At 40.9% G+C, this 25,521-nt stretch overlaps 2 protein-coding genes across 6 annotated transcripts; one reads left to right on the top strand and one right to left on the bottom strand.

Moving 5' to 3' along the window:
• Positions 1-70: 70 nt before the first annotated feature.
• pcm1 (pericentriolar material 1) lies at positions 71-19,385 on the top strand. 5 transcript variants are annotated; one of them, XM_053340569.1, is made up of 40 exons: positions 71-112; positions 1,215-1,329; positions 1,431-1,679; positions 2,515-2,841; positions 4,137-4,307; positions 4,870-4,989; positions 5,239-5,425; positions 5,714-5,823; positions 5,934-6,207; positions 6,330-6,480; positions 6,782-6,988; positions 7,232-7,398; positions 7,902-8,131; positions 8,371-8,513; positions 8,649-8,778; positions 9,130-9,297; positions 9,394-9,575; positions 9,771-9,986; positions 10,085-10,358; positions 10,454-10,599; positions 10,696-10,934; positions 11,519-11,699; positions 11,788-12,092; positions 12,273-12,434; positions 12,672-12,728; positions 12,957-13,129; positions 14,000-14,131; positions 14,708-14,837; positions 15,323-15,490; positions 15,621-15,718; positions 16,050-16,184; positions 16,290-16,493; positions 16,581-16,634; positions 16,732-16,885; positions 17,540-17,688; positions 17,781-17,841; positions 17,936-18,123; positions 18,215-18,307; positions 18,400-18,523; positions 18,682-19,385. In XM_053340569.1, exons 2-40 carry the CDS (start codon positions 1,234-1,236, stop codon positions 18,705-18,707), a joined length of 6,381 nt encoding a protein of 2,126 aa, XP_053196544.1. In that variant the 5' UTR covers positions 71-112; positions 1,215-1,233; the 3' UTR covers positions 18,708-19,385. The 5 variants fall into 5 exon arrangements, with proteins under 5 accessions (XP_053196544.1, XP_053196529.1, XP_053196524.1 ...); XM_053340554.1 differs by having other exon boundaries at positions 9,397-9,575; positions 18,400-19,385; XM_053340549.1 differs by having other exon boundaries at positions 18,400-19,385.
• A 128-nt stretch (positions 19,386-19,513) lies between these two features.
• asah1b (N-acylsphingosine amidohydrolase (acid ceramidase) 1b) lies at positions 19,514-25,358 on the bottom strand. The gene is made up of 14 exons (XM_053340655.1): positions 25,240-25,358; positions 25,029-25,075; positions 24,091-24,181; positions 23,912-23,998; positions 23,726-23,804; positions 23,033-23,107; positions 22,887-22,932; positions 22,649-22,793; positions 22,462-22,516; positions 22,300-22,381; positions 21,433-21,564; positions 20,563-20,686; positions 20,342-20,398; positions 19,514-20,245 (listed from the first exon to the last, which is right to left on the bottom strand). The coding sequence occupies exons 1-14, from the start codon at positions 25,351-25,353 to the stop codon at positions 20,156-20,158; spliced, it is 1,224 nt and encodes a 407-aa protein (XP_053196630.1). The 5' UTR covers positions 25,354-25,358; the 3' UTR covers positions 19,514-20,155.
• Positions 25,359-25,521: the final 163 nt, after the last annotated feature.

Raw genomic sequence — 25,521 nt, 5'->3', positions numbered from 1 at the left:
GAGTCCAATGATTAGGAAATGTACACTGCCCCCTGCTGGACGGGAGTGTTTATATCAGGCCAGGTTACATCCATTCAGAGTTGATGGTGGGAAGAGGCTTGCTGTTCTGCGGGTAACATCAACAACTCTCTCTCTCTATATATATATATCCAATTGCAAAACTTAACTTGGCTAGTAACCATCTTAATAAAATCTGTCTGAAAAGCCAGATATTTCGTTAGCTGTCTTATGTTAATGTTAGCTTAGTTGACGCGAGCTAAAGACGCTTGTATTTGTGTCAACTTTTGTGTGCAGGCATTTAAAAAAGTTAGCTCCGCTGTTAGCCAGAAGGTACGTAGCATTTAGCAAGCAGACCTGTGCAAGCTTGACGACTTCTTTGCAGTCGAGGTTTATTTAGCTTTCCCTTTTTTAATGATATGATCGACAACAGATAATAAACGCACAAGCTGATATTCGTTTTTGACATTCAGAGCCGTTGACGTTAGCTTAACTTAACGGTGCAGTTCGGGGTTGCCATGGCGATTCTGGGGGGACGTAACTAGGTCACAAAATGTTAAGCTAGTGAAAGTTCAGCGTCAATTAACGTTTGTTAGCGTTTGATTACACGCACTGTATTAATGCCTGTAGCTTCACACTTTGCTTGCCAAGCTAACGCAACCTACAGAGAGTAGTAGTTACAGAAAGATCGCGCTAACTCGTTGCGTGGTGGAGGGAAGGTCTCATTGTGTTGTGTTTCTTTTCCCGGGAACCAAAGCGGGCCCGTACCGTATAGAGTCCACCGGCGGCTAACGTTACCGGTCAGGGCAGTATAGTCTATACGATCAACTCACTGATGTTGTCAAGCTAGTCGTGACTGGATAAGTTTACCTTAGCTAAAGTTAGCTGCTTACTTGAACGTGCTGTTGGTAAGGAATGACGCATTTGATGCTTTGGGGTTAGCTATATAGTAGATTCTTAAAGCTTGTCTGTATAATAAGTGATATATGAGCAGCTTTATTAGTAATATGTTTTCAGGAAGATACTTCCAGCTTAGATAAGTCTGACTCTTGTCAAGTTTGCTTTCTAGCTAATATTAGTGTCAAGTGGAATATCTACAGTAATGTTAGCTTGCAACTTTAAATTCTCAATTCTATTTTTTTAATGTAGGTAGACTTGTGTAACTTGTTTGTTCTGTCTGGCTAATGACCAGTATGACATTTTGTTGTGAATTCCAGCAAGCTGTAAGTGGGTGACATGGCAACTGGAGGCACTCCTTTTGATGACAGTGCAGAAGAGCTGCACAACTGGACTGTAACCAATGGCAGTCTGGAAGACAGACTCAACAACATGGTAAGGGGTCCTGATATGTACAGCATACTGAATGTTTATCGGTCTCTCTAAAAATAAACACACATAATTACTAACTGAGCAAATGTTCTGCTGTTGATCAGGACTGGGGTGTGCAGCAGAAGAAAGCCAACCGATCCTCAGAGAAGAACAAGAAGAAACTGTCAGCTGCAGTGGTGGAGAGCCGCCTGACTAATGATATTTCGCCAGAGTCCACCCCTGGGGCTGGGCGCAGGAGGGCACGCACTCCTCATTCCTTTCCCCACATTAAGTACACCACTCAGATGTCTGTCCCAGACCAGGCTGAGCTTGACAAGCTGCGTCAGAGGATCAATTTCACAGACCTGGATGAGGTGAAAAGCTGCTATGCTCTATTAGGAGAAAAAAAGTGTTTCATGTGGGCAATATGTTGTTCTTAATGCAAGTAGCTTACTGTTATATTACACAATACACCACATAGTGGGTAGTGTCTCTGTAGTGCTCCTAGTGTGATCTCATTGGAGGTAAAAGTTGACTTTAAAGGCACACTGTTATCACTGCTAGTGCTATGGAGCAATGTTTTGATGAGCAGCTTCCTGTATTTATTGTCAGTCCTCTACCAACATTAGCATGAGGACACACAGTGGCATAATGTTTATATTTATACTGATTGTAGGTAGTAATTCCTGTCAAGTCTCACAGGAAGATGGCCTTTTTACTAGTGTTGTTTTTGAAAGCTCATGCATATGAAACAGCGATCTCAGTCATACTGTCAAACAAAATAAATAGTTGCAGTTCTTGTTCAGTGAAATGCCAATGCAATGCCGTGCTGCTCCGGCAGGCAGTAGACGAAGCAGCTGCAGAATATTTGTCATAGCATTGTACGGAGTTGTTTAGTTGGCCTTGGTCTGTAGCAGTGCTGAGGGTGGCAGAATAGCAGTGCTGTACATGGATGCAGGAGAAGAAAGTGAGAACATTGTAAGGAGAAAGTATGATGACATTATTGTTGAGGTGCTTCCTTGGTGGACAAAGCTGAAGTCAGAGACAGGATGTTATATCAATGTAGATGAGCCATTGTTTACACTGGTTTACTGTCACATGTGTGTTGCACAGTTGGTTAATTACACTAATTAAAACCTCAATACTTACAGTGTCTGAGTTTTTAAAATGAAGTGGTTATTTGTCTGACTTACATCTTCTTTTTTTCAGAGGAGCATTGGCAGTGACTCCCAGGGGCGTGTCACAGCTGCCAACAACCAGCGCCAGTTAGCTGGAGAGAACAAGAAGCCCTACAACTTCCTACCTCTTCATGTAAATACTAACAAAAGCAAGGACATGCTCCCTCCCTCCTCCTCTGCCCCAGCCACCCCAGCTATAACCAAGGAAACTAAGAAACAGAGCCCAGGATTCAGGGATACGTTAACCCCTGTGATCCCCACCAAGGAAACATCAAGGCTCAGTCGTGGTGGCATTGAGAGAGGGCTGTCGGCACACAGAGAATACGGAAGAGGAGATCCCAGAATAGACAGCAGCCAGGTAATATTTAGTTTTATTGGTACTATGTTTCTTTCTCTTCTGATTAAGCATCCACATAATGCCATATAGTCTGTGGTTTTGCTCTGGAAAACACACACCAAGTCATATGACTAATTTCACAAAGTTTTCACTAGTATTGTATGAAAACGTTTTTTTGGTCAGAATTAAAAGTAAATATTCAGACTGAGATATTCAGTCTCTATAGATTGTCATTCTTATATGGCAATGACTCCGCTAGAGTTTGACTTAGCAGTAAGCATTGATTGCAGTAAACCGATCCCTGCTACATCAGCCTTTTGAGCAGAGGTTTTTTCAAGAAAGAATAAAGAAATGGCTTTTTTATTATTATTTTTGGGCATGTTTTGCCTTTTATTTGCAAGCACTTGGCAGAGAGGCCGACAGGAAACAGGGAGAGAGAGGGGAATGACCTGCAGCAAAGGTCCCTTGCCGGAATCGAACCGTGGTACCACTTGACTACCACTCAGTGCTCCAAAATAGCTTTTTAAGAAGAAGTTGATTTATGAATAACGGCATTGAGTTCAAACATGTTTTGATATTGAATTTATAGTCCTGTTCAACACACCCAAATGACAGAGACAAAATATCATTTTACTTAATTTTGTTTTTGAGATATTGCAGTTTTACAACATTCAGGGTCCAATCAATAAAGTTAAAAACATATTTTGGGAGGCACGGAGAACTACAACACTGGCAAACATACCACACCTACTCCATAGCCTAAATACAAAAAGAAAGCTAGCCTGCCTGAGGTTTGAGGTAACAGCAGTAATTAGCCCTGGTAAGCAACACCGGCACACTCCCTTTGATATATCTTGGTTGTTTTGTGCAAAGACCCAGTAAAATATTAGTGTTTATTGCTTTTAATGGGTTCATTATATTTCATTATGTAGTTAAGTTAACAACCCTGCTTTGATGATTATTTGTTACATTTAATATCAAGTTTGCCTCTCTGGTCATATGTGCATAGCATATGTATGTATCACTGCACTCCAGACTACTCTGAGAAACCAAAACTAGGATGAAAGTGAGGGAGAACTAGTGCAGCTGAAACTAGGCTGTATTTAGGGCAATTTATAAATATGCCACCCTTGGTGCCCGGTGAGTTTTGTGCCCAACCCCCTTTCTGCCCTTGTTTAGCCCAGTCTGAGCCATCGCTCCAGATGCTCACTTACCTTTCCTTTCCTTTCGTCTTTCTCTGTCTTCTCTTTTGTTTACACCTCTGATACTCAAACCCTCACACCACCCCCACCACCCCTCTCTCTGTATGCTCTCAGGTGGTGAGCAAGCTTGTACAGATCCGGGAGTACATCAGCAAGGCAAGCTCCATGCGGGATGACCTGGTGGAGAAGAATGACGTGCCGGCAAACGTGGAGCGCCTATCCCATCTCATCGACCACCTCAAAGAGCAGGAGAAGTCCTATTTACGGTTCCTGCAGAAAATGCTGGTATGTCTGTCATTTGTTTGTTTAGCCTCTCTTTACTCTTCTAGTGTTGTGTTTTTCCCATTCTGTCAGACAAAGGTTTACAATTTCAGGAAAAATGTCTCCTTTCATATTTTAAGGTTATTTCTTTGCTAACACATAGTTGAAAAGGAACCTGTTTGCCTTTTTATCTTGGCAGCTTGCCACACATATATAATTAATTGCTGTCTTTCTGTGTGTCTTGAAACACTTCAACAGTCAGGTCATGTTTCATCGGCTTTCATCTTCTGATAAAATTAGGACACAGCACGCTACCTTCCTTTGCTGTGGGATACTGTTTGGAATCATTGTGCCTTGATTTATGAAGTCGTCTTTGCAAGAAATATAAATATTTAGTGAACAGCCAGGCTTTTGTTCTCTGTATGTCATTAGCTGATGTATACAGGTATTCTCATCTATGGAGTATCTGGGGGAGCTTACTGTTTTTTAAATAGTTTTCAGTTACTTGTTGTTACCTTTCAATATGGCAATTTTCTCATCCACTTTTCTGTTTGGCTACCTGCATGTCACTCTACTGTTTCCATAGGCACGGGATAACGAGGAGGATGATGTTGGGACCCTGGACTCAGCTGTGGGCTCGGGTTCATTGGCAGAGAGTACATCTCTTAACATTGAGTTGCGCTCTTCAGATGCCTCCAATGCAACGGTGTGTACATTTATTGACCACAGTTAAAAATAAAAAAATAAATCTGCCACTTTTTACCTTTTGTTAATGCTTACTGTTGATTTGCATGTAGTCAATTCCTTTCCTTTTCTTTTATCATTGTATGCTATTCTTAATTTGCTTTGTCAGTACCTCAAAAGCTCCTCTCAGCTGAGCAGCATTGTAGTATTGACTTCACTGTGTTTTGGTTGAGTCAGTGTTGGTAAAGGAATGCTGGTGTTTATTCTGCAGGGTGGTAGAGCAGAAACTGTGCGAGCTGACCAGAAGGAAGAGCTGGAGAACTTGCGTAAGCAGCACGAGCTGCTGAAGAAGATGCTGGAGCAGCAGGAACAGCTCAGGGCCCTGCAGGGCCGACAGGAAGCGCTGATGGCCATGCAGCACAGTGCAGAACAGGCACTTGCTGTGATTGAGGACACGGGTGAGAAACACACACATCACAGACATGTTCACATACAAGTGTTTTTTGTGTGGATTTAAAGTAAGTCACAAAATTAGGTAGCAGATTTTTTGCCTAAAGGGAAAATATGGTGTACATTCTTTTCTTTTTGCAGACAGAAGTAGTTAGAAACCATTTAATGAGATTTTATTTGACAGAACTGTTGATGATCATTTCTGGTATATGTATGATTTTTCTAATTTAATGATTAAAACACATTAACACAGTCTCCGCTATGTTTATTTCCTTTTGCGTTTGGTGTTGCATTAGTTGTGACAGAAACCACAGGAAGCGTGTCAGGCCTGAGCATCACATCAGAGCTGAACGATGAGTTGAATGATTTGATCCAGCGGTTCCACAACCAGCTACATGACTCCCAGGTACAGTTGTCCCTACATGTGCATTGTCTTCGTAAATGATAGTGTTATCTAAACAGTTTAATGTATTAACAAAGTTTCAGTTCAAGTGTCCCTCTATTTGTGCCCCGCAGACTAAGGCAGTGCCAGACAACCGTCGGCAGGCAGAGAGCCTTTCCCTCTCTAGAGAGGTGTGCTGGTCCAGGGCTCCCCAGGCTCTTGGTCCACCTCCACACAGGCCCCTTCTTCACTCTGCCTCTGGTCCCCACACTGGCCTAGACACCGGGGCAACAGCTGCTAGTGCCAAACTCACTAAGCTCCAAGAACTTCAAGACAAGAAGCAAACCATGGACAAGATCCTACAAGAGCTGCATTCACTCAGAGACCAGACTCTTAACAATAACTCTTGTAAGAATATTTCTTTTGCCTTTTTATGCTGTCATTCTTTGTGTGTGTGTGTGTGTGTGTGTGTTTTTTTTTGTTTTTTTTTTTAACTAAAGAGTTGATGAACTGCTTGTGGTCACTTTTAGGTCGTGGTTTGTCAACACAGTGCAGTCTGAGTATGGGAGGATCCTCAGATTGTCCATCTGCTCTCTGCTCTAATGGGGCCTCGGCCTCCACCTCCTTTCATCCTGCGCTCACACAACACCAGGACAGTTCCAACTCCACAGACAAGCTCAGGTACACGAAAAACACACAAAGCGCTAACCGGTTGAACGGGTGGGTCAGATATCAGCAGCAGAGTATTGTAGAATAGAGTGGGGGTTGTGTAGTATAACTTTACAGAAGGAAAACTTCAAATCCCCCTGTGGACTATAATCAGTCTTTGCTGAAGTGTGCTTGAACACCTGTCTCCACCTGTTAAAGGGGTGCTTTTCTGTAGATGACCCTGCACTTTGAATTTTAGTAAAATGGGGAATCGGAAAGGCATTGTCCTGGCGTATCACATAACCATTTAAATTATTAACTCCACACTCTACAGGAAGCTAAAGGAGGTTCACAAGCGTCTGAATGAGCTGCGTGAGTTGGTTCAGTACTATGAGCAGACTTCTGATATGATGGTGGATGCGGTTAATGAAAATGTGAAGGAGGATGATGATGACGAAGAGGATGAGACAGAGGATGGCTCTATGTTTGAGGCCATGTTTGACTCCGAGCAGGAGAATCGCCAGCCTGTAACTAACATCAGGTGGGTGTGTAAATGAATAAAATGACACTTTTTTTTATAATGGAGTGATTGGACTTTTATAAAGAGGCTAATCATACACAGATTTAACAGATTTTGTTACAATGGAAAAATGATAGTGAAACACTGTCAGTGGGAGGGCAAATAGGCAAGCTGGGTCATTTTAGGTTCAGCATTAGATCATGGTGTGTGTAATACAATTACTGGCTTTGTAATGTATCTGTAACAGTCAGTCAATCTGTTCAGAAACCCACAGCGCAGTGGAAACTGGACAGACTTGAACAGCTTGACCAACGGGCGCAGTGTCAGGAGTAGTGCCACCAATAACCGGGACGGCAGACTCAACACTGAGTGTGAGATCAACAACCGGTCAGCAGCCAACCTCCGGAGCCTTAATATCCCCTCAGCCATAGGTACGTTCATGTACACACTCATAACAGCTCACTGTTATACCCGATCGTAACAGTTCTCTTGAGTTTTCACACCATGTAATCGCGTTTTCCCCTTCAAGGTAAATGGTTGGAATAAAGAATTGAATTGATAGGGTTAGACTTGATTTTGTTAGGCACTTATAGGAAGTCCTGTAGTGTCCTGTAGTTAAAACTAGTGTTGTTACATTTTCCTGCAGCTGATTCTTATCCTTCCATTTGATAATAAGGCTGTATTTCAAACGGTGTCTCTATTCAGCTTGTGTTGACATTACACAACAAAATGGTGCACAGATGTGTTGTCATACTTTAAATAGTACCATGTATTATGATCATTGTTTAAAAAATATTCTGTTCAAACTTGGTAACATTACATCTTTAGTCTGTCTAGTTTACAGTAGACCAGAGACCCACTTTTCAATGACAATATTACAGACTGTTTTTTTTTTAAATGTTGACATTAACCCTTTAACTTTGCTCCCATTTAGAGTGCCAGTATAATAGGGACACCCCTTATAATCAAGTGAAGGATGAGGATGAAGATGATGACGGTCTGAATAATGATCAAGGGGCACAGGCTGTAGCTCCAGACAGCGAGGCTTCAGGGTCAAGTCGAAGAAGCAGTCTTGGGAATGAAGCAGGTTTTGCCCAGAAGGTTCATCGGCAGACAGCGAAGCAGAAATTACGGCAGCTGCAGGAGTTGGTGGCCATGGTTCAGGTGAGGCAAATGACTGACATTAATTCACATTTTCTCTAATATAACTTCAATTGTTGAATCTTAACATTCTGTATAACAGTCTTAACAAAAAAATGGGTCCATGACTGCAGATGCTCTTTAACAGCATTAAAATGTTTGGGTGAATTTTTGCTTTTGCATACAGAAAAGTACACTATTTTTGTGGTTAAGACCCACTGATTCAATCTTAAGCTGAACAGCGTGTGTCTGTCTGTATCCAGAGTGACGACACAGATGGTACAACAGCTAATGAGGATGAAGCTTTAGACCAACAGCCAAATAATACCAGAGCTACTGTGGCAGGGCCTCTGGGGTCTGGATCCAAACAGAATCCAAGGGACCTCTCACTGTCTAGCAAGGCCAGGTATGGTATATTCAAGATCTGAAAATCCTGCCTGATTTAAAATGTAAAGTTTTTCCAAAAAATAGTTTTTCAGTGTATTTTGAATGTTTTGTTATCTTTCTTGTCCTCATCTTTTTGTCATGGATTGATTTACAGAGAGAAACTGTATGAAGAGAAGCTGCGTCAGCAGAAACAGGAGCTGAAGCAGCTTCATGAAGAGCGCCAGAGGCTCATTGAAATCCAGGGCAAGATCCAGGACCTGCAATGGGCTTGCCCTGACCTGCAGGTATTCTACACACATAGAGTTTGCACAAAACATAGTGATATCTAAGTCTACCCACAGATACAAACACAAATGACAAAATGGGTCTCACAATATCCCCTGTCAGCTGCCAAATATTAGTAAATATAAATATTGATGACGTACAATAATGATCATTGGTCTTTGTTGTTCTGTCTCAGCTCTGTTACAATATATTTTAATCCACTCCAGGATCCATTTTACAAACACTGCATTAATGTCAACACAGTCCAGGCTGTCTCAACTGTGCAAAAAAATAATTAAAACTATAAACAGCTGTTATTTCTTATGTGGTTAGATGTTTGTTAATAAAATAGCTTTTTGTCTCTATTCTAGTCGTCCGTGTCGAGCACAGTGAGTCAGCAGGGTTTACTAAGGAAGGTTCCAGTTGCAGCATCCACTCCGGCCACCGTCCAGGTATCTTCCTCTGGATCCAAAACCAATTCAGCTGTGCTCAAACCTACTCCTCCAGAAGCAGCTACTCCTTCAGTCACTGACAATGAGGTGATACATGTCATAATATATAAGATCAAAACAAAATCTCTGCTTTGAGAATCCCATAGATCTGTTAAACTATCCCCTCTGCTCTTGCATTGTCAGCAGCTTTGGTCAGAGATGCGTCGCCATCAGATCCTGAGGGAAGAACTGCGTCAGCGCAGAAAACACTTAGAGTCCTTGATGGCTGAACATCAGAGGCGTAGTGGTCTCTGTGACTCTCCCCGCAGGATTGACGACCAAGAGGGACTTGCTACACCCTCACAGTCTGTCAGTAGGGATGAAAGGTAGGAGACATAATGCTCCAGGGGCCTGTCCAAGTTAGAAGTCACCTTTTTTAAAATTAGTTTGAATACTGTTGTTAATGGATGGCAGAGCACTTCTTACTGAGCAGTATTGCCTTCTTTCTAGGTGGTGTAGAAATTGAAATAATTATTCCACAGGCAGCTCAATTTTATACCATTTTGCTGATTTGTAATCAGGACAATGGCTACCTGGGGTTCCACTCCCTGCCACCTTGATGATGATGATGATGATGATGAGGACGATGAGGAGGAGGACGAATATCGCTCAGAAATGGGTGCAGAGGAGGAAGAGGAACAGGAGGAATGTGCAGAGAGCACCTCTGATGATGACATCCACATCTTCTCATCTAGCAGGAACCAGCGGCCCTACAGTAACAGGAAGAATCAACGATGGTCAGACTGCAGAAAGATTTTCATAAATATGCATTACTGATATCTGATATCTGTAATCTGTCTTTTTAAATGATGTGCTTACCTGTCTGTGTCTCCAGCAACCTGAAGCCTCCACCAGCCTTCTCATGTGAGAGCAGTGGGCTTCATTCTCCTCATAGTAAGGCAAAGACCAAACAACAGCAGCAGCAGCCCAGAAGTTTGAACCAGTCTGTGAGTCAGCATGGAGGTACAAGGCGGCAGGAGAACCTGCGCTGGGCTTCTGAACTCTCCTTCACTGAAGGCTCATGCCACTGGCAGGAGCAGGTCAGCCAGCTACAGAGACAGCTGGACTTCAGCACCAGCATGTGTCAGACACTCCTGCAGGACCAGCAGGTTGGTTACTGAGCAAGTACACGCACAGACACTGAATGACAGTCGTAATTGACAAATGCCTCATCATTCCTCCCCTCTCTGACCTCTTTCCACAGACGCTGTCTTATATGTTGCAAACCCTGCTGACCGGTCAGTACAGTGTTTTACCAAACAATGTATCATCACCACAAGTCCACCTGGTCATGCACCAGCTCAACCAGTGTTACACCCAGCTGGCTTGGCAGCAAAACAACGTGCAAAGGTGAAAGCTGTAGTATAAAAAAAAAAGTACACCACTGTTTTCTGTGATGTGGTTTCTTTCTTAAATGTTCTGTATTCTGTCATACCTTTGCTCCAGACTAAAACAGGTCCTGAACGAGCTCCTCCACCAGCAGCAGCAGCAGCAGCAGCAGCAACAACAGCAGAAGCAACAGCCTTCATCTTCAACAGCAGGTTGGCAGACGCAGAACCAGGGCTCATCCCAGGAATCCAGCTCCTGTCCCTCCGTCTCTCCTGGGGTCTTCCTCCCTTTCCCCTCTACTCTTCACTCTTCAACCAACAACATGTCAACTGCTGCCTTATCCGCGTTCCCTCCCGGTATGACATGCATATTTATCAGCTCTATCAGGGCTTGGTTTTCATAATAAAATATGTCTAGAATTGTCGGGATTAGAAGCAACAGAGAGCTCAATCATCTATATAAGAAATTATAAATGCGCTCTCTGATTATGATGTGCTAAAAACCCTCTCAGTTATTCAAACCCTCTCAGTTATTCTAAAAATCAATAAAACTACAACTGTGACTGTTCATTGGATTTTAAAAATCTTAACAAAAACCTTCTGTAATAATAAAAAAAAAAAAAAAAGCACTGTAGCTAAACACTGCTGTTATTAATGATATGAGCAATCAGTTTACATTTTTCGGTAACTAATGATTTCTTAAATTAATATAGAATATGTCTTGAATACGAAAGTGGCTCTGAGGCTATCTATTGTGCAGGCAAGGTAGAAGAAAGGAATGAAATATAGAATCTTAAGTCCACTCCTTTTGGTCAGTAGAAGGCATTGACCTGATCTAGCAGCAAAAGATGTTTCATCCAGAAAAAGCCCTGCCGTTTCATTACATGACTATTGACACAATAACTTCAGAAAATAATATTTTTTTCTTTCTCATTCTGCAGGCTTTAACTTATTTCCGTTCTTCCCTCCTGCCATGGGTGAGTTCCCTCAGGGTGCGGCAGCTCAGGCCACCCCGGACCACCAGAAGCAGCATTTAGACCCTAACACTTCTCTCAAAACAGAGTACATGAGTTTCCCTCCTCCACTGCAGCGCTCTCCTCTTAACTCAGCTACAGACAGAGGGTATGTCCTCTTTTTTCCATTTGTATTTATTCTTTTCAACATTGCCGTTCATACTGCATACTTATTTCCCATGTGACCCCCCCTCCAGACCAACTGGCTGGCTCAACACCTCCTACGCAAACAACACCGTCCTGCATCACCCATCTAAAACCGCGGAAGAGTCTCCAACTTCCTCGCCTACCCTGGCCCACCGTCGCTCCCGACCTCAAGACTTTGACCGGGCCTCACAGGAAAGCTTCAGTAGCATGCCTGATCCTGCTGATCCCACCACCATCACAAAGACTTTCAAGGCTGGACGTAAGGCCTCTGCTCAAGCCAACCTGGCCTCCCGAAGCAAGACGCCAAGCAAGAGTCGCCGCAGGAGGAGCAAAGGGCACAACAAGAACAGTGAAGGTATTGAAGTGGAGTTTAATCAACATGTTTTATTAGTTTCTCAAATGTAGTATTTCTTGCATGACTGTATTAGATTGTATTGGATTGCATAGGTGTTTATTTTTTGATGTCTCTTTCCATATTTGCTATAACAAATTTTAATGTGAAAATCCTTCCCTATTTTTTTGGTGCATTCCTCAGGCCATGAGAGTGACAGCGTTAGCAGCACTGCAGACTTTGCCCAGGAGAGGGCAGCCCCGACTCGTCAGAAGGATCTGAATCAGAGTCTTTTGGACAAGCTGACTCAAGAGAAACTAGACAGCAAAACTAAGCTTGGGAACAAACGAAATGACCTCTCCTCTGGTATACAACTACAACTACTTCCTGTGAAAGTTTTACCACCTCCACCCTCTTGTGTGTTGTTTTTTTTAAAAACATTTATTAACTGACTTATTTTATGTCAGAATATTTTATCCATGAATATAACATCTTATCCTTTTTATATGATTTTTCTTATTTTTTTGCACATTTGGCATGACCACGTGTTTTTAATTTTGGGTTAATTTAATTTGTTTTCACTTTAATTTATCTTACTCACAGCCTATGCTTGGAGAACACCCTTCCTCTCTAACAGAATTGCATGCACAGAAGCACCAGGTAAACTCACCATGCAAATCCCAGCATCATTTTTGGTTGTTCCGACGTCACCTAAGCATCCCATGCATGGGCGATTGTTGGTTATTGAACTTAAACCAAAGCTTCCAAAACTGACCTGCATAACAGTTGCTTTGAGTTGTATTATCCATCATCATGTTGTTTTTACTCATGGATGACACGACACAAGTATCCATCCAAATCTCTTCCTGTCAAATCTTGAAACTGCAGATGCTAGCAGCGACTTCTCTCTTTTTGAGGCGTTGAGGGAGACCATTTACTCTGAGGTGGCGACTTTGATCTCCCAGAATGAGTCACGACCCCACTTTCTCATCGAGCTCTTTCACGAGCTGCAGCTGCTCAACACCGACTACTTACGCCAGAGAGCGCTATATTCCCTGCAGGTAAGTAGTGATTGATGTAACTGCTCAGTGCATCTGAATCAAATATGTTAATGCCCTTCATGTCAGGCTTAGTTTACAAGATATTCATGCAGCTTAACCTCCTCTTTTTAACAATTATATTTATTCTGTTCTGAACATATATGTCAAATATACAAAATGCAATAATCAGCAAATAGAGAAACTAATTAAATTAAAAAAACAAAACAAAAAACAATGAATGAGAGGAAAATAGTAAGTTGCCTTTTTCAAGCACACAGTAATTGTATATTTGGCCTGAAGATAACAAAAATATACCATCATGTTATTCTTACAGCTTAAGTTACATACAGAAGGAAAATATACCAAGTAAAAATAAGTTGGGGCACTAAGGAATATCATAAGTAATAATATGGGAAACATTGAATTGTCCCTCAAGTAAATCTGTGGAAAGTTTTAGGATGCTGGTGTATATCTACGCTCAGGACAGAATAAGATAATAATGTCACAGGTTTTCAGACCATTTCTAGGTGCGATAAGGGCCGCCTCGATAATTTTCGACGTGTTTGATATTTGCAAGAATCTGGCCTGAATATCACTGCTGAGCAGACCTGCAGCAGACAATGAAAGACAAATGAGCTGAGGAGGAGGAAAAGAGGGCAATTACAAAGATAGAGGAGTTGAAGTCTGTGACGAAGCATTATTTCCTGCTCTTAAGTTTCAGTGTGTTTGTGATTTGAGAGCAGATATGTGTGAAATATTATGTGTGATGCAAACAAATCAGTCCAGATTAAAAAAAAAAAAAATCTTGAGTCCAGCCTCCTGATACAAATGGCTTGTCCCCTTGACAACATCAGTCCATGGCACAAAAGCCTCTCCTTTTGTCTCTGCCAGGACATAGTGACCAGGCATCTAGCAGAGAAGAGTGCAGCTGAGGACCAGTTGCCCCCACTTGGCCCTGTGGCATGGGCTGCAGGCTCTCAGTCTGAGCTCACACCCAGTGAAAGTCTGGCTACCAGTGATGCAGTAAGAGGCCCATTATTGCTTCCCAGCGCAGCGTTCTCTCACTGCCCATACTTTTTTTTTTTTTTTTTATTGAAGTCCTGAAGTATGTCTCTCAATCCCTCAAGTCATCCTTTCCATCTTCATTCAGTTTTACTTTCCTCCTTACATTTCAGCACGTCTTTCATCAGTTTCTCTCTTAACCTTATCTCCTTTCATCTTTTTCCCTGCCTTGTCTCTTTTCATCGCTTCACGTCTCACTCTATTCTGTTTTTAATTCTTCCTCTCCCTATCTTCATTGTCTTTGAATTTAACCTGACAGCAAAACTTCAGATGCCGCTCTGTAAAAAATGACCCTCATCTCTCCACGTCTCCTCTGCCAGATCAGACGTGTTCTTTGTTCTAGGTCAAGGTCTTCCGTGGCTTCTTTGTGTCTAAATAATGCCTTTGTTCAAGAATAATGGATGAAATGTCTCATTTTCACATGCACTCTTTGATTAATCTTCTCTTACAATTAGGACAACCTTTGGTTCAGGAAGTGTAAGATGTAAGATGTACACTGTGTGTTTGCCTCACAACAGAATATCCACCTTTTTTCAGGAGGTGGTGGAGAAGAACTTGAGGCTCACGCAGGACACACTGAAGAAGAGGGATGATACAGAATCCGTGGGCAATGAAAGCACTGTGTCAACCTCCTCCAACCTGGATCCATTTGCTAAAGATGATCTCGGTAATGCATGCTAGTTATGCATGTATAAACTATTTGATTTGGGGGAGATAAAAGGGGGCTAAAGCTTGTTAAAAAAACTGCATCTGAAACTTTTCCCCACACACCTCAGTATTCAACTGAAATGCTTTGCTTCCCTTTAACTACAGCTGAGCTACTCAGGGCTACACAGGGCTTGTCTTGGTTTACCAGCTGGTTTACACCATAGGATCAGTACTGCATGGCCAAATTAAATAATATTTCCAATACAGGACTGTTTAGTGATGGACTCTCATATTTCTCATATTTGGGGAACTTAAGTGACAGATTAGGGGTGATACCTGACATTCTTTGTTTGATCCTATAGTGTAAACCTGGTTGCAGATGCATTAATATCCATGACAGTCTTCACTCTCTTGCTTCATTGATTTTTTTAAAAAACTTTTTTGTATCCCCATCTCTGTCTCCTTTTGACTCCCCTCGCTCTTCTTTCTGTGCTGCTCCAATAGGCAACACGGTGATTCATTTAGACAAAGCTCTGGCCAGGATTAGGGAGTATGAGCGCATGAAGCTTAAAGTTGAGTTTAACCCCTGCAACGCCAGCACTGCAGGTGCAGGTGGCTCTGAAGTCTCAAATGCTGAACATCCTTCTGCTAACGCTGCTGAACCAGTGGAAGGTACCCAATCACATGACCCTGCCTGAGTACAAAGACCTGTAGCAACACCATCACTGCCCTCCACTTTGCTGTTTAATTTAGCAGAATGTCAGATTAAAATGACGTTGTTGTTGTGTTTGTCTGTGAGCAGGAGGTGCAGCCGGTGATGTGCGCTGCCCTCAGATTGACACCCAGCAGTTGGATCGTCAGATCAAAGATATCATGACAGAAGTTATTCCCTTCCTCAAGGTACGAAAACCAACACGGGGAGCTGTAGGTAGATATGGTGATGGATTTGTGCCAGCAGAGAAATATTACAGTCTCATAAATATGAATTTCTTATGCTCATAATGAAACACATAAACACTAGTTTTGTTGGTAAGTATGAAATGTTATATGGCTCAAGTCAAATGAATGCATTGGCTTGGAATTAAAAGTGATGATAATTACTTTTCAAGCTTTAATTAGATATTAAAATGAGTGTTGGATTTAGTGTCTTCAGGTAGGTATTCTTTAATTATGGGTGTAGCACCATCTCCATAAATGTTTAATCACTTTTTTCGTGTTTCTTTTTAATTAGGAGAACATGGACGAGGTGTGTTCCGTCCAGCTGCTGACATCTGTGCGGCGCATGGTCCTTACTCTCACGCAGCAGAATGACGAGAGCAAGGAGTTTGTCCGCTTTTTCCACAGACAGCTGGGAGGCATTCTGCAGGTACGAACTCTGCCAGACTGTTTCTTCAAATACAGGTGAAACCACTTCAAATGATCTGGAGCGGATTATCTCACACCTGACAGTCACTCTCTTTTCTTGCTCCAGGAATCCCTCAGTAAATTTGTAGGCCGTACTCTGAAGGACTGCGGGGAGGACCTCCTCGTGGAGATCTCGGAGATCCTCTTCAATGAACTGGCCTTCTTTAGGCTTATGCAGGATTTGGACAATAGCAGCAGCACCTCTTTGGCAGCCAAACACAAAAACAAGAATAGGGCTGAACAATCCAGTAAAGCCCAAAACAGTCTAAAGGTTAGTTGTTGTGTTTTTGGTAATATAGTAAAAGTATTTATGAGTTCATCTGACTTATTTGACTGTTTATTTATGTCCCCTCATTAGGAAAATCTAAAACCCGGGGGCGATGAATCTCCAGCCTACTCAGATGAAGACAAGGTAGTCGGTCATTTTGATATTTATAATGAGATGATCACCACTCGCTACATCATTAATCAGCGTTACGGTAATGTCTCTCTCTCTCTGTCTTTTACAGGATCAAGACGAGGCTGAGCAGGACGGTGACAGTTTCCAGGAGATTTACCTGCAGACAGAGACGAAGAACCACAAGAGCAGTGAAGCTTCAGAGGTCGAAGAGGAAGAGGAAGATGAGGAAGAGGGGGATAGACAGGGAATTCCTATGTCAATCAGTAAGTGAAAATTATTGCCTCTTTCATCATCACTCCATTCCCCATCATCTAATATAAGATTTTACTTCATTTTTTGAACATTTCCGTTGGTTAAGTGTTAATTCTGCCATTATTGACGTACTACTGCCAGGATATCATATTTGTGGCATCTAATTGAGTCATTAGGCAGTCCATCCCTGTCAACAAAAAGCTGGTAATTCTGTTTTGCAAAGTTGTTACAGGATGTAAAGTTGAGGTAATATCAAGTAATTCACTCATAAGAAGACACATAAAAGTCATATTTCTTGTTTATGCACAATGAAAGAGGTGAGATTATGCAATAGGGGTGATGTATTATTGTTTTCTTCCTCCCAGGTTTCCACATTTTCTCTCCAAAACAAAATATATTCACTGAAAGTGCTTCACCTTGTCAGAGTGAGACATTTTTATTTGGAAATGTTTACTTTAGAAAACAGAAAAGGCCAGGAGAAAAATGAAAAGGGTATCAAAATCTGAAAGAATACGAACATTAAAGCAGGAAACGAGTCTCAAAAAGTGACCTTTAAAATGAAAATATGCACCTACTTGTTTGTTCTGCCTAAATATGATTATTTATACAGTGGTGTTATGTAAAACCAGAGTAGATCTCATTCTTGCCTGCTGTGTTACTTTCAGGCCTTTCCAAAGCAGAGACTCAGGCTCTGACTAACTACGGCAGCGGGGAGGATGAGAACGAGGAGGAGGAGATGGAAGAGTTTGAAGCCGGACCTGTAGACGTCCAAACCTCCTTACAGGCCACCGCTGACGGACAGGTGGAGCAGGAGGTCAGAGCCGACACGAAAGATTTGTCCCATGAGCAGTCAGTTTACACGACCAGTTTATTTAATCTGACCTGTGCTGTCATGTCCTCCTTCAGGTGACATCAACAAATGAAATCCAGGAGACTAAAACTGAAGAGGGGTCTGAGAGGGATGATGGTGAGCTACCAACTCCCAGAAAATAAGATAACCATTTTTCTGTATTGTCAGCCCCTCTATAAGTCATTTTTTCCCCCTGTCTTCTCACATAAAGGAGCGGAGACCAACAACAAGTCAGCTGTGATTGTGGATTCAACAGCAGAAGAACATGTGATGGTAGAGTGCCAGATTCCCGAGAAGGAGAGTAAAGTTACTGCCTCGGAGGAAAGCGCTGAAGCCTTGAAGGAGTCAAACACCACTAGCAGCCCTGACACAGACTCTCCTGTCATGATCAATGTCGATGTAAGTCCAAGGATGAAGATGTGTAATATTTGTTCTTTTTTTTTTTTTAGTGGCATTGATACTTTAACTTTTATTAATACTGTTGATGCAGGAGGTGGGCTCGGGAAACACCAGCCAGAAGTCAGACGAGGAAGACTTTGTCAAGGTGGACGACTTGCCAATGCAGCTTACAGTCATGTGTGAGGTAATGATTAACCAATTTTAAAAACTTTTTTAAAGGGAAGTCGAGATGTAAAATATCCCATGACATGCTCACTATGTGTTGTAATTTTTTAGGAAGAGCTACAGAAGAGAATTGTAGAGGAGCAGCAGAATAACAACCTGTCTGTAGAGATCCTCAACGGGAACACCGAATCGCTGGGGGGGCTGGTGGGAAATGGGCAGGCACTGAAGGAACCAGGTACGGATTACAGTCCTTGTCATTCAAGGATTACAGTGTGTTTGTGTAGTTGCGAAAACACCTTAGCAATGTTAGCTTGTGTACATCAATACATACATTATATACACAAGTCCTTCCCTTTGTAGTGTAAACTGAATTTTTGCTTTTGTCTTTTTCAGAAAATGTTGGTGCCCAGAGCGTGTAAAAAAAAACTATACAGATGTCTCTAATTCTACCATTTTTAGCAACACTATGCTTCACACCCTAAATCTGTTCTGGATGTATGATTGTTGATTCTTTATCTGCTAGTTTAAAAAGGGGCAAAGCCTCATATTGGTCACATGTTAGCAGTGACCCCTGCACACACATACACACAACAGATAAAAACTAAACCTCTACACATAATTAACACTTAGCTCATTTTAATTTCTGAATGTGTTTATGTAGCGTGGAGGCTCTCTCCGTGCTGCTGATCACTCACGGTTAAGCCTGTTTTTGAATCTTAAGTACTGAAACTCCTGTTGGGATCCGCCTTAGTCTTGGTTCTGGGATCAGTTGAACACGAGTTGTGATTTTTAAATGTTTTATTTGTCTCTGCCTTACTGTTGTACAGCTTATCCTTTCTGCACTTGATTCCTAATTATAAAGAGATTACAGTACAGTGGAAGTTTAGTTGTAGCTGGCTGACTTGAGCTAATTGTCTCTCCAGCTTTGAACACTTTATATACCGTAAAGCTCCATGCTCCAGACCTAACTTTTATCTCCTGAGACACATCTTTATATACTGTTTTGTTCTGTTAATGGTTAGTTTTCCCATCATTTTCATGTAATTAAAAATGTTGATTACAGTAATAAGTTTTAAATAATAAAATGCTGGAACTCTCAAATGGTTGTTGACAGTTTTTTGTACTTGGGGTCTTTCTTCTCCAGCTCTTCCATTGTGTTGCACCTACAAACTTTAACCAGTTTCACATAACTCAACAAATTACATCAGAAACACAAAGTAGAAACTCAAATTTGGGAATCATTTTATTAACCATAATTTTTTAGTTTAGTTATTAAAAAAAGGAAGCGTTCAGCTGTGAGGTACCTTTGCTAGTATTGTTTTGTGAAGTAGTCAGTAGTCGTGGTGATGGCCATTAACTGTAAGTGGGTCGTTCTTTTTTTGACTTCTAACCGCCACAGAAACAAGAACCAAACTACAGCAGAGCTTTCCAACAGCGTCACAGTGTGCAGGCACAGAATGGCTTCAGATTTGTTTTTAGAAATTCAATAAATGTGCTCAAGCAATATTTAAGCATAAACTGAAACATCAGGATTCATATCAGGGGTCCCTAAGCCCATTTTAAGAACCGCTGATGGACTTATCCTGCGACTCAAACAATCATATTTACAGTAAAAACAAAAAGAAGAAGCAGTGATTCACTTTTGTACCGATTTCCCCACACAACCGAAGAGTAGGATTTAGTATTTTGATTAAAGCTTTAAAGTATTCCTTAATCCTTGAAACACATAACAGGAATGTCACACTGACATCATGATTGAGACAAACTTTGGTTTAGGTGATTAGTCGCTGGGCAAATAAGTTCAAAGAGCAGCCTCAAGTTTTGTCCCCAGATCAGCTGAGCATTTACAAACTGATCAGGGTTCAGTTCACCAGGGCATGCAGGGGTTTGGGCAGTCACGGATATACGACTCCAGTGTGCCCTCGGACACTTGCATCAGTGTTGTGTACGTCGTCAACTGCAAAGAAACACAGGAAAGGAGAGAAAAGGTCATTTACAAGGAGCTCATCTAAAAGAAATGAACATATACAGCAACAGTCATGCGTAGGCTCACCTTGTTTAACACCGGTTTAGTGGAGAGCACGTCGTACAGGGTTTTCAGAGAGACGTTCTGTGAAGGAATGACAGATCAAAGGTGTCTTATAACTTCAATTAAAACTGGAATGTACTTCAGGCCTTAAAAATCACATGACGGGCACACCAGAGCTTTAACTACATCTGGAACCACTGACCTCTTTTAAGAGACAGAAATGTGTTCTGAACGTCTGTACTCACGTTCTGTGTGGTCTTGTTCATACACTTCATGCCAGGAGTTCTACGATCATCCAGGAAAAGAGGCTCCTTCCAGTGGTCATAGTTTGTCTCCAGGACATACCACCGACCCAGCTTTAGGTCGATCCTGAAAAACAGGAATTAAAACTTGTGATCTGCTACACTTAGCAACTGATTGAAATAGTTACATCAGGTGATATGAAACTACAGCAGTCACCAGTTCCTACAGTAGTTGCACAAGAGATAATTGTTTCACAAGACAATCATGAGAAAGGTGAAGTCATTGTGACCTATTTAAAACTGGCATTAAAAAGGATTGTTGGTAACTCATTTATTCAGTGTGCACAAAGAAATCCTAATACGATGTGAATGTAAGTGATGGAAGACCAAATTCACTGTATTTATTCTGTGCAATAAAACATTTAAATTTCAGCTGAAGATAACATTAGGCTTCAGCAGTCCGCTTAAAACAAATCAAGTTAGTAGTGAGAAATAGTTTCTTTACTGAGCTGCAGGAGAGAGCAACAAGAAAAGTGAATCAGGTACTATTTAGACGGTAAAACTAGATGATACCCACTTGATTTGTCTAATTCAGACAGCTGAAGCAACCAATGTTCCCTTTAATGTACACATGGGTGTGTAAGTACAGCTTTAAGAGACTATCTCTTAAGCTATGAGCACACTGGTCACACCAACATTTCACAATAAATCATCCAAGTTCTGAATCACTTTGGCCTCCATCCTGACTCACAGATCCTTTCTCCATGCCCGAACAAACCCAGTATTTAGAAACTAAACTACAGATGTCTGCACACTTTATGCAATTACATTAATTTCACACTTTTAATGCTTTAGAAATAATTCAATACTTACTCATAGATGTCAATACTGAGCTCTCTGGACCGGGTAATGATGCAGCCCTGGCCTGTGCTGTTTCCCCCGAGGATGAAGTAGGCTGGAGCGAGCAGCTTGGTCTGAGCCAGGCGGTTTTTGGCCTCCTCGTAGCTGATGACAACATGATTAATGTCATTGTTTGGACAGAAAATCCTGTCTTCACTTTACTCCTTAAAATAGCAGATTTAATGGATGGATGTTAAAAATAAGCTACCCTGTGGAGTCTTTTACTGCAATAAAAAATAGTTTTTGTTATGCTGCAGCTATTGGCTGATCAATTGATATGATGACTGACAGAAAACTAGTCTGCAACTGTTTTAATAATCAAAATGAGTTTTAGTCACTTTTTAAGCAAATATGCCAAAATTGGCTGCTTGCAGCTTCTCAGATATCATGATTTAATGCTTTTATTTGTCATACATGATAGTGAACTCAATATATTTGGGTTCTGGACAGCTTTTTAAACTAAAGAAGACATTCACATAAATCACCTTTCACTCCAATGGCTGTTTTCACTATTTTCCCACATGTTTATAGGAAATAATCTGTAGTTTAAACAATACTGAAAATGATTTTATCCCATTAAAACACTAGCAAAGTCTCTTTTAAATGATCTAAGAGCTGTATTCTGTACATGAGCTCATGGTCTTCTTGTGTACCAAATCATTTTACAGGACATTATGACTTCAATTAGAAATATATACAACATCACCACAGTGCTTATGGTGTGTGTGTCCTTATGTATAAGCTGCTAGATCAACAGATTTATAAAATAGTGTTGCCCTACAGCACCAACAGTGGTCTAAAACTCCACAGTATACTTTAAATAGTGGACATAAAGAATACCTGGTTGCATTTTCTAAGACGGAGCGAGTGAGAAAGCTCATCCACATCCCATCTCTCTGTCCCAGGATCCACTCCAGGATTCCTGCAGGGTGAGAGATCATCAAATATACATAGTTTCTATAACTGTACAAGCAGCGCTGAGCACAACATCTCATCACTCACCAATGTATCCTCCATCGAGGCTGAAGCGTTCATTCATCGTCAGAGTGAATATGTGCTGAAAGGGGAACAAGTAAACTTTGGTTCATCTTTCAAAGACTGGAAGAAGTACACAAAATAACGTCCATCACTGATGTTCAATAATCTTATATGCAGATTGAGTCTTCACTTGTCACACTAAATTACTTACAGGCTTGATTCCAGTGAGCATGCCAACATATCCGGCGAAGTTTGTAGACTTGAAGACTGTTTGGTTATTTCTCTTGAAGTCGAGGTTGACCACCAGAGGCTTCAGCTTCTCACTAATGATCCACGACTTGTTTTTGATATCCCAGCTGCGAAAAGGGACAAGCCTGTCTCATGAGGTGTTCTTTTAACAGATCTGAGCTAAGATCATCCAACTTAAAAATGAGACGAGATGTTCTTACCCCATAAATAATCCAAAATCCAGATTTCTGCCATGAATGAGGTTACCTGTAAGATTGCAAAGCCCAAAAGCTTTTCAGTACACATCACACTTTTTATCTTTAATAAATGCACTGATTCTGGAGCAAACTACAACATATCTACCCACCTTTAGTGTCTTCTGCAACAATCGAGGTGCACACAGTGAAAATCTCATAGAAGATGTTAAACAAGACGATTTCACCTAGATTACAAAAATATAAAAAGAGAAAAAATATAACTAAAAGGTCAGAGGTCAATGGGGCTATTTTTTTTACAAACAAGTGTGGCTGCTCTTCCTGCAACACTACAGCTAGATTTCTTTCATTTGCTGGGGGGGGGGGGGGGGGGGGATTCCTCCTTTTAATGATGAAAACATATGTATAATTTTTGAGATTCCTACAACTGCTTAGATGTTTGATTATGCAGCTTAAAGACATTGTAAATGATGTTACCCCACCCCTTTTTCTAAAAACTGAATCCGTTATTAAGTATTAGGGCATAAATGACCATAATTCATTAATTAAAAAAAGAAATCAAACTTTTGACAAATAGATAAATAGGTGTGCAGTAAAAAAAAAAAAAAAAAAAAGTTATATATTTTTCTCTATTTCTTCATTTATTTATTTATTTATTAGCTTCTTTCCCCACAGTTCATTTACACATTTCTTTTTTATAGTTATTTATTTATTTCCCGTTTCACTTTTGGATCCCCATATTTTTGAATCTTGCCTAAATATTGGCTAAGGATGTGCATATACAACTACCTGCAACCTACCTACAATCACAGAATAGAGGAGTTACAACAATTGTGTTTTCTTACCAAGTTGAACGCCTGAATCTGCTGCAATTCCTCTGATTTCATCACCGTAAGGGTACGGGAGCGTGTCCACCATGAAAGGCTGCAGAACAACAGTAACAAACGCTGCAGTCATAAAACCTCTCATGGGAATTATTTACATGAGTTCATTTAAGGAAAGTGAAACGGAGTGACAGAAATGAGACTCACCAGTGTAATGTCAACAATCTCGACCAGCTTCCCACTTGGCACGAAAGAATTAGCCAAGTCTTTGATGGCCTGGACCATATTGATCAGCTTTAAGGAAAAAGAGTTAATGAGTAAAAACTGATATTTCTGTGAGAGTTGAATAATTAGCTAGAGAAGAAAGGACCTGACAATGTTCTTACATCTGTTTTTTTGTCAGTAATCACAGACGTCCATCTCTTGCTGGGTGGTAAGTCAAGGTCCACCGTGTACCAACGCACAGCTCCTTTAAACCTAATTGGAAAAGTAAAGATGTGAAACTACTGAAGACTAATAATGCAAATGATCCAGCATCACATGCATTATTGTTGTGACATTTTTGTGATAAGCCTTTTAAAAAAATCTGTTTTGAATTAACTTGAATTTTCAACCATCTGGAGTTTAGATGTAGCAGCTGAAGCCATGCTGACTCATTCTGTCTGACCTGCTGGACAAACAATTACTAATGAAGCTAATTTAAAAAAATATGTGCCAATCATTTTGATGATTGAAGTAATTTATTAAGCAAAAATCAACCCAGATTTTCTAGCTCTGACTTCTCAGATGTGAGAATATTCTGCATTTCTGTTTAAAAAAGTAAAAGTGTAGAAGTTGATGATTTGTATATTCATATTGAATTACTGATTTTTGACCTGGTAAAACTGGGGGGGGTCCAAGTTCATGTAGCATGTCTTATATCTGTTATCTTTGATATCAGATCGGGTCATCCCTAATTCAAAAGTTTTCCAAAACATTCACCTAATTCCAAACCATTTGCAAGCCTGGAAAACAGTTTTTCTAATTTCATAACTTTTCCAGGAATTTCATGACAGTGGGAACCCTGTAATATTCCACCTTTCTGTTTTATCTCTATGTAAATGTATTATCGTTGATCCAATCAGACTATTCAGTATCTTTATCAGATGTTAATTTCCCAAACAAACGAGGCAGGCAGGCTACAAACCACACCTTGAGAAATTAGATTAAGAAGGAGGAAGTTAAGTAAACTTAATTATGTTGAGTTACAAAACAAACCCACAATGACAGAGCAACAACAATAAAAAAAAAAATTAAAAAAACACCACAAATTAATGTTACTTACGTGGGCCCATTTGGGGGATACATGTCTGTCCGGCAGTCTTCTGTATACTGTAAATAAATGTATATTTGATGCAGGAAATCACAGAGTTGAAGCCTTTTAAGTGACTATAGAGCAGAAACATCAGTGCAGCCCAGGCTACACAACACAAGCTACTCTTTAACATATTTAATGTGTTTAAACAGCGCAATGACCGAGCAGAAATGTCACTTACCGGAGGGATAAACTGTGCCGATGTGACAGAAAATAAAACCGCTACAATGAGAAAAATTAAGTGACCCATTTTCGCAAGATATGAGACAAAATGTTCCCAGGACAGTGTTAACATGAAGTTTACTGCGGAACTGTTTACCCCCGTGACGGCGAGCTCACTTTAACAAGACAGAGTAGGGGGGGCGGGAAGCTATAAAAACGGATTTAGCGCAAACACGAGAAATAAATCACTTATTTCATTTATTTTTTTCAATGTAATTAAGAAATTACCGATTTAACTTCG

This window comes from Scomber japonicus, chromosome 2 (assembly GCF_027409825.1).
Source record: "Scomber japonicus isolate fScoJap1 chromosome 2, fScoJap1.pri, whole genome shotgun sequence".
NCBI classification, from domain to species: domain Eukaryota; kingdom Metazoa; phylum Chordata; class Actinopteri; order Scombriformes; family Scombridae; genus Scomber; species Scomber japonicus.
The sequence above is the reverse complement of the archived record's forward strand: the minus strand, read 5'-3'. Positions and strand labels throughout refer to the sequence as shown.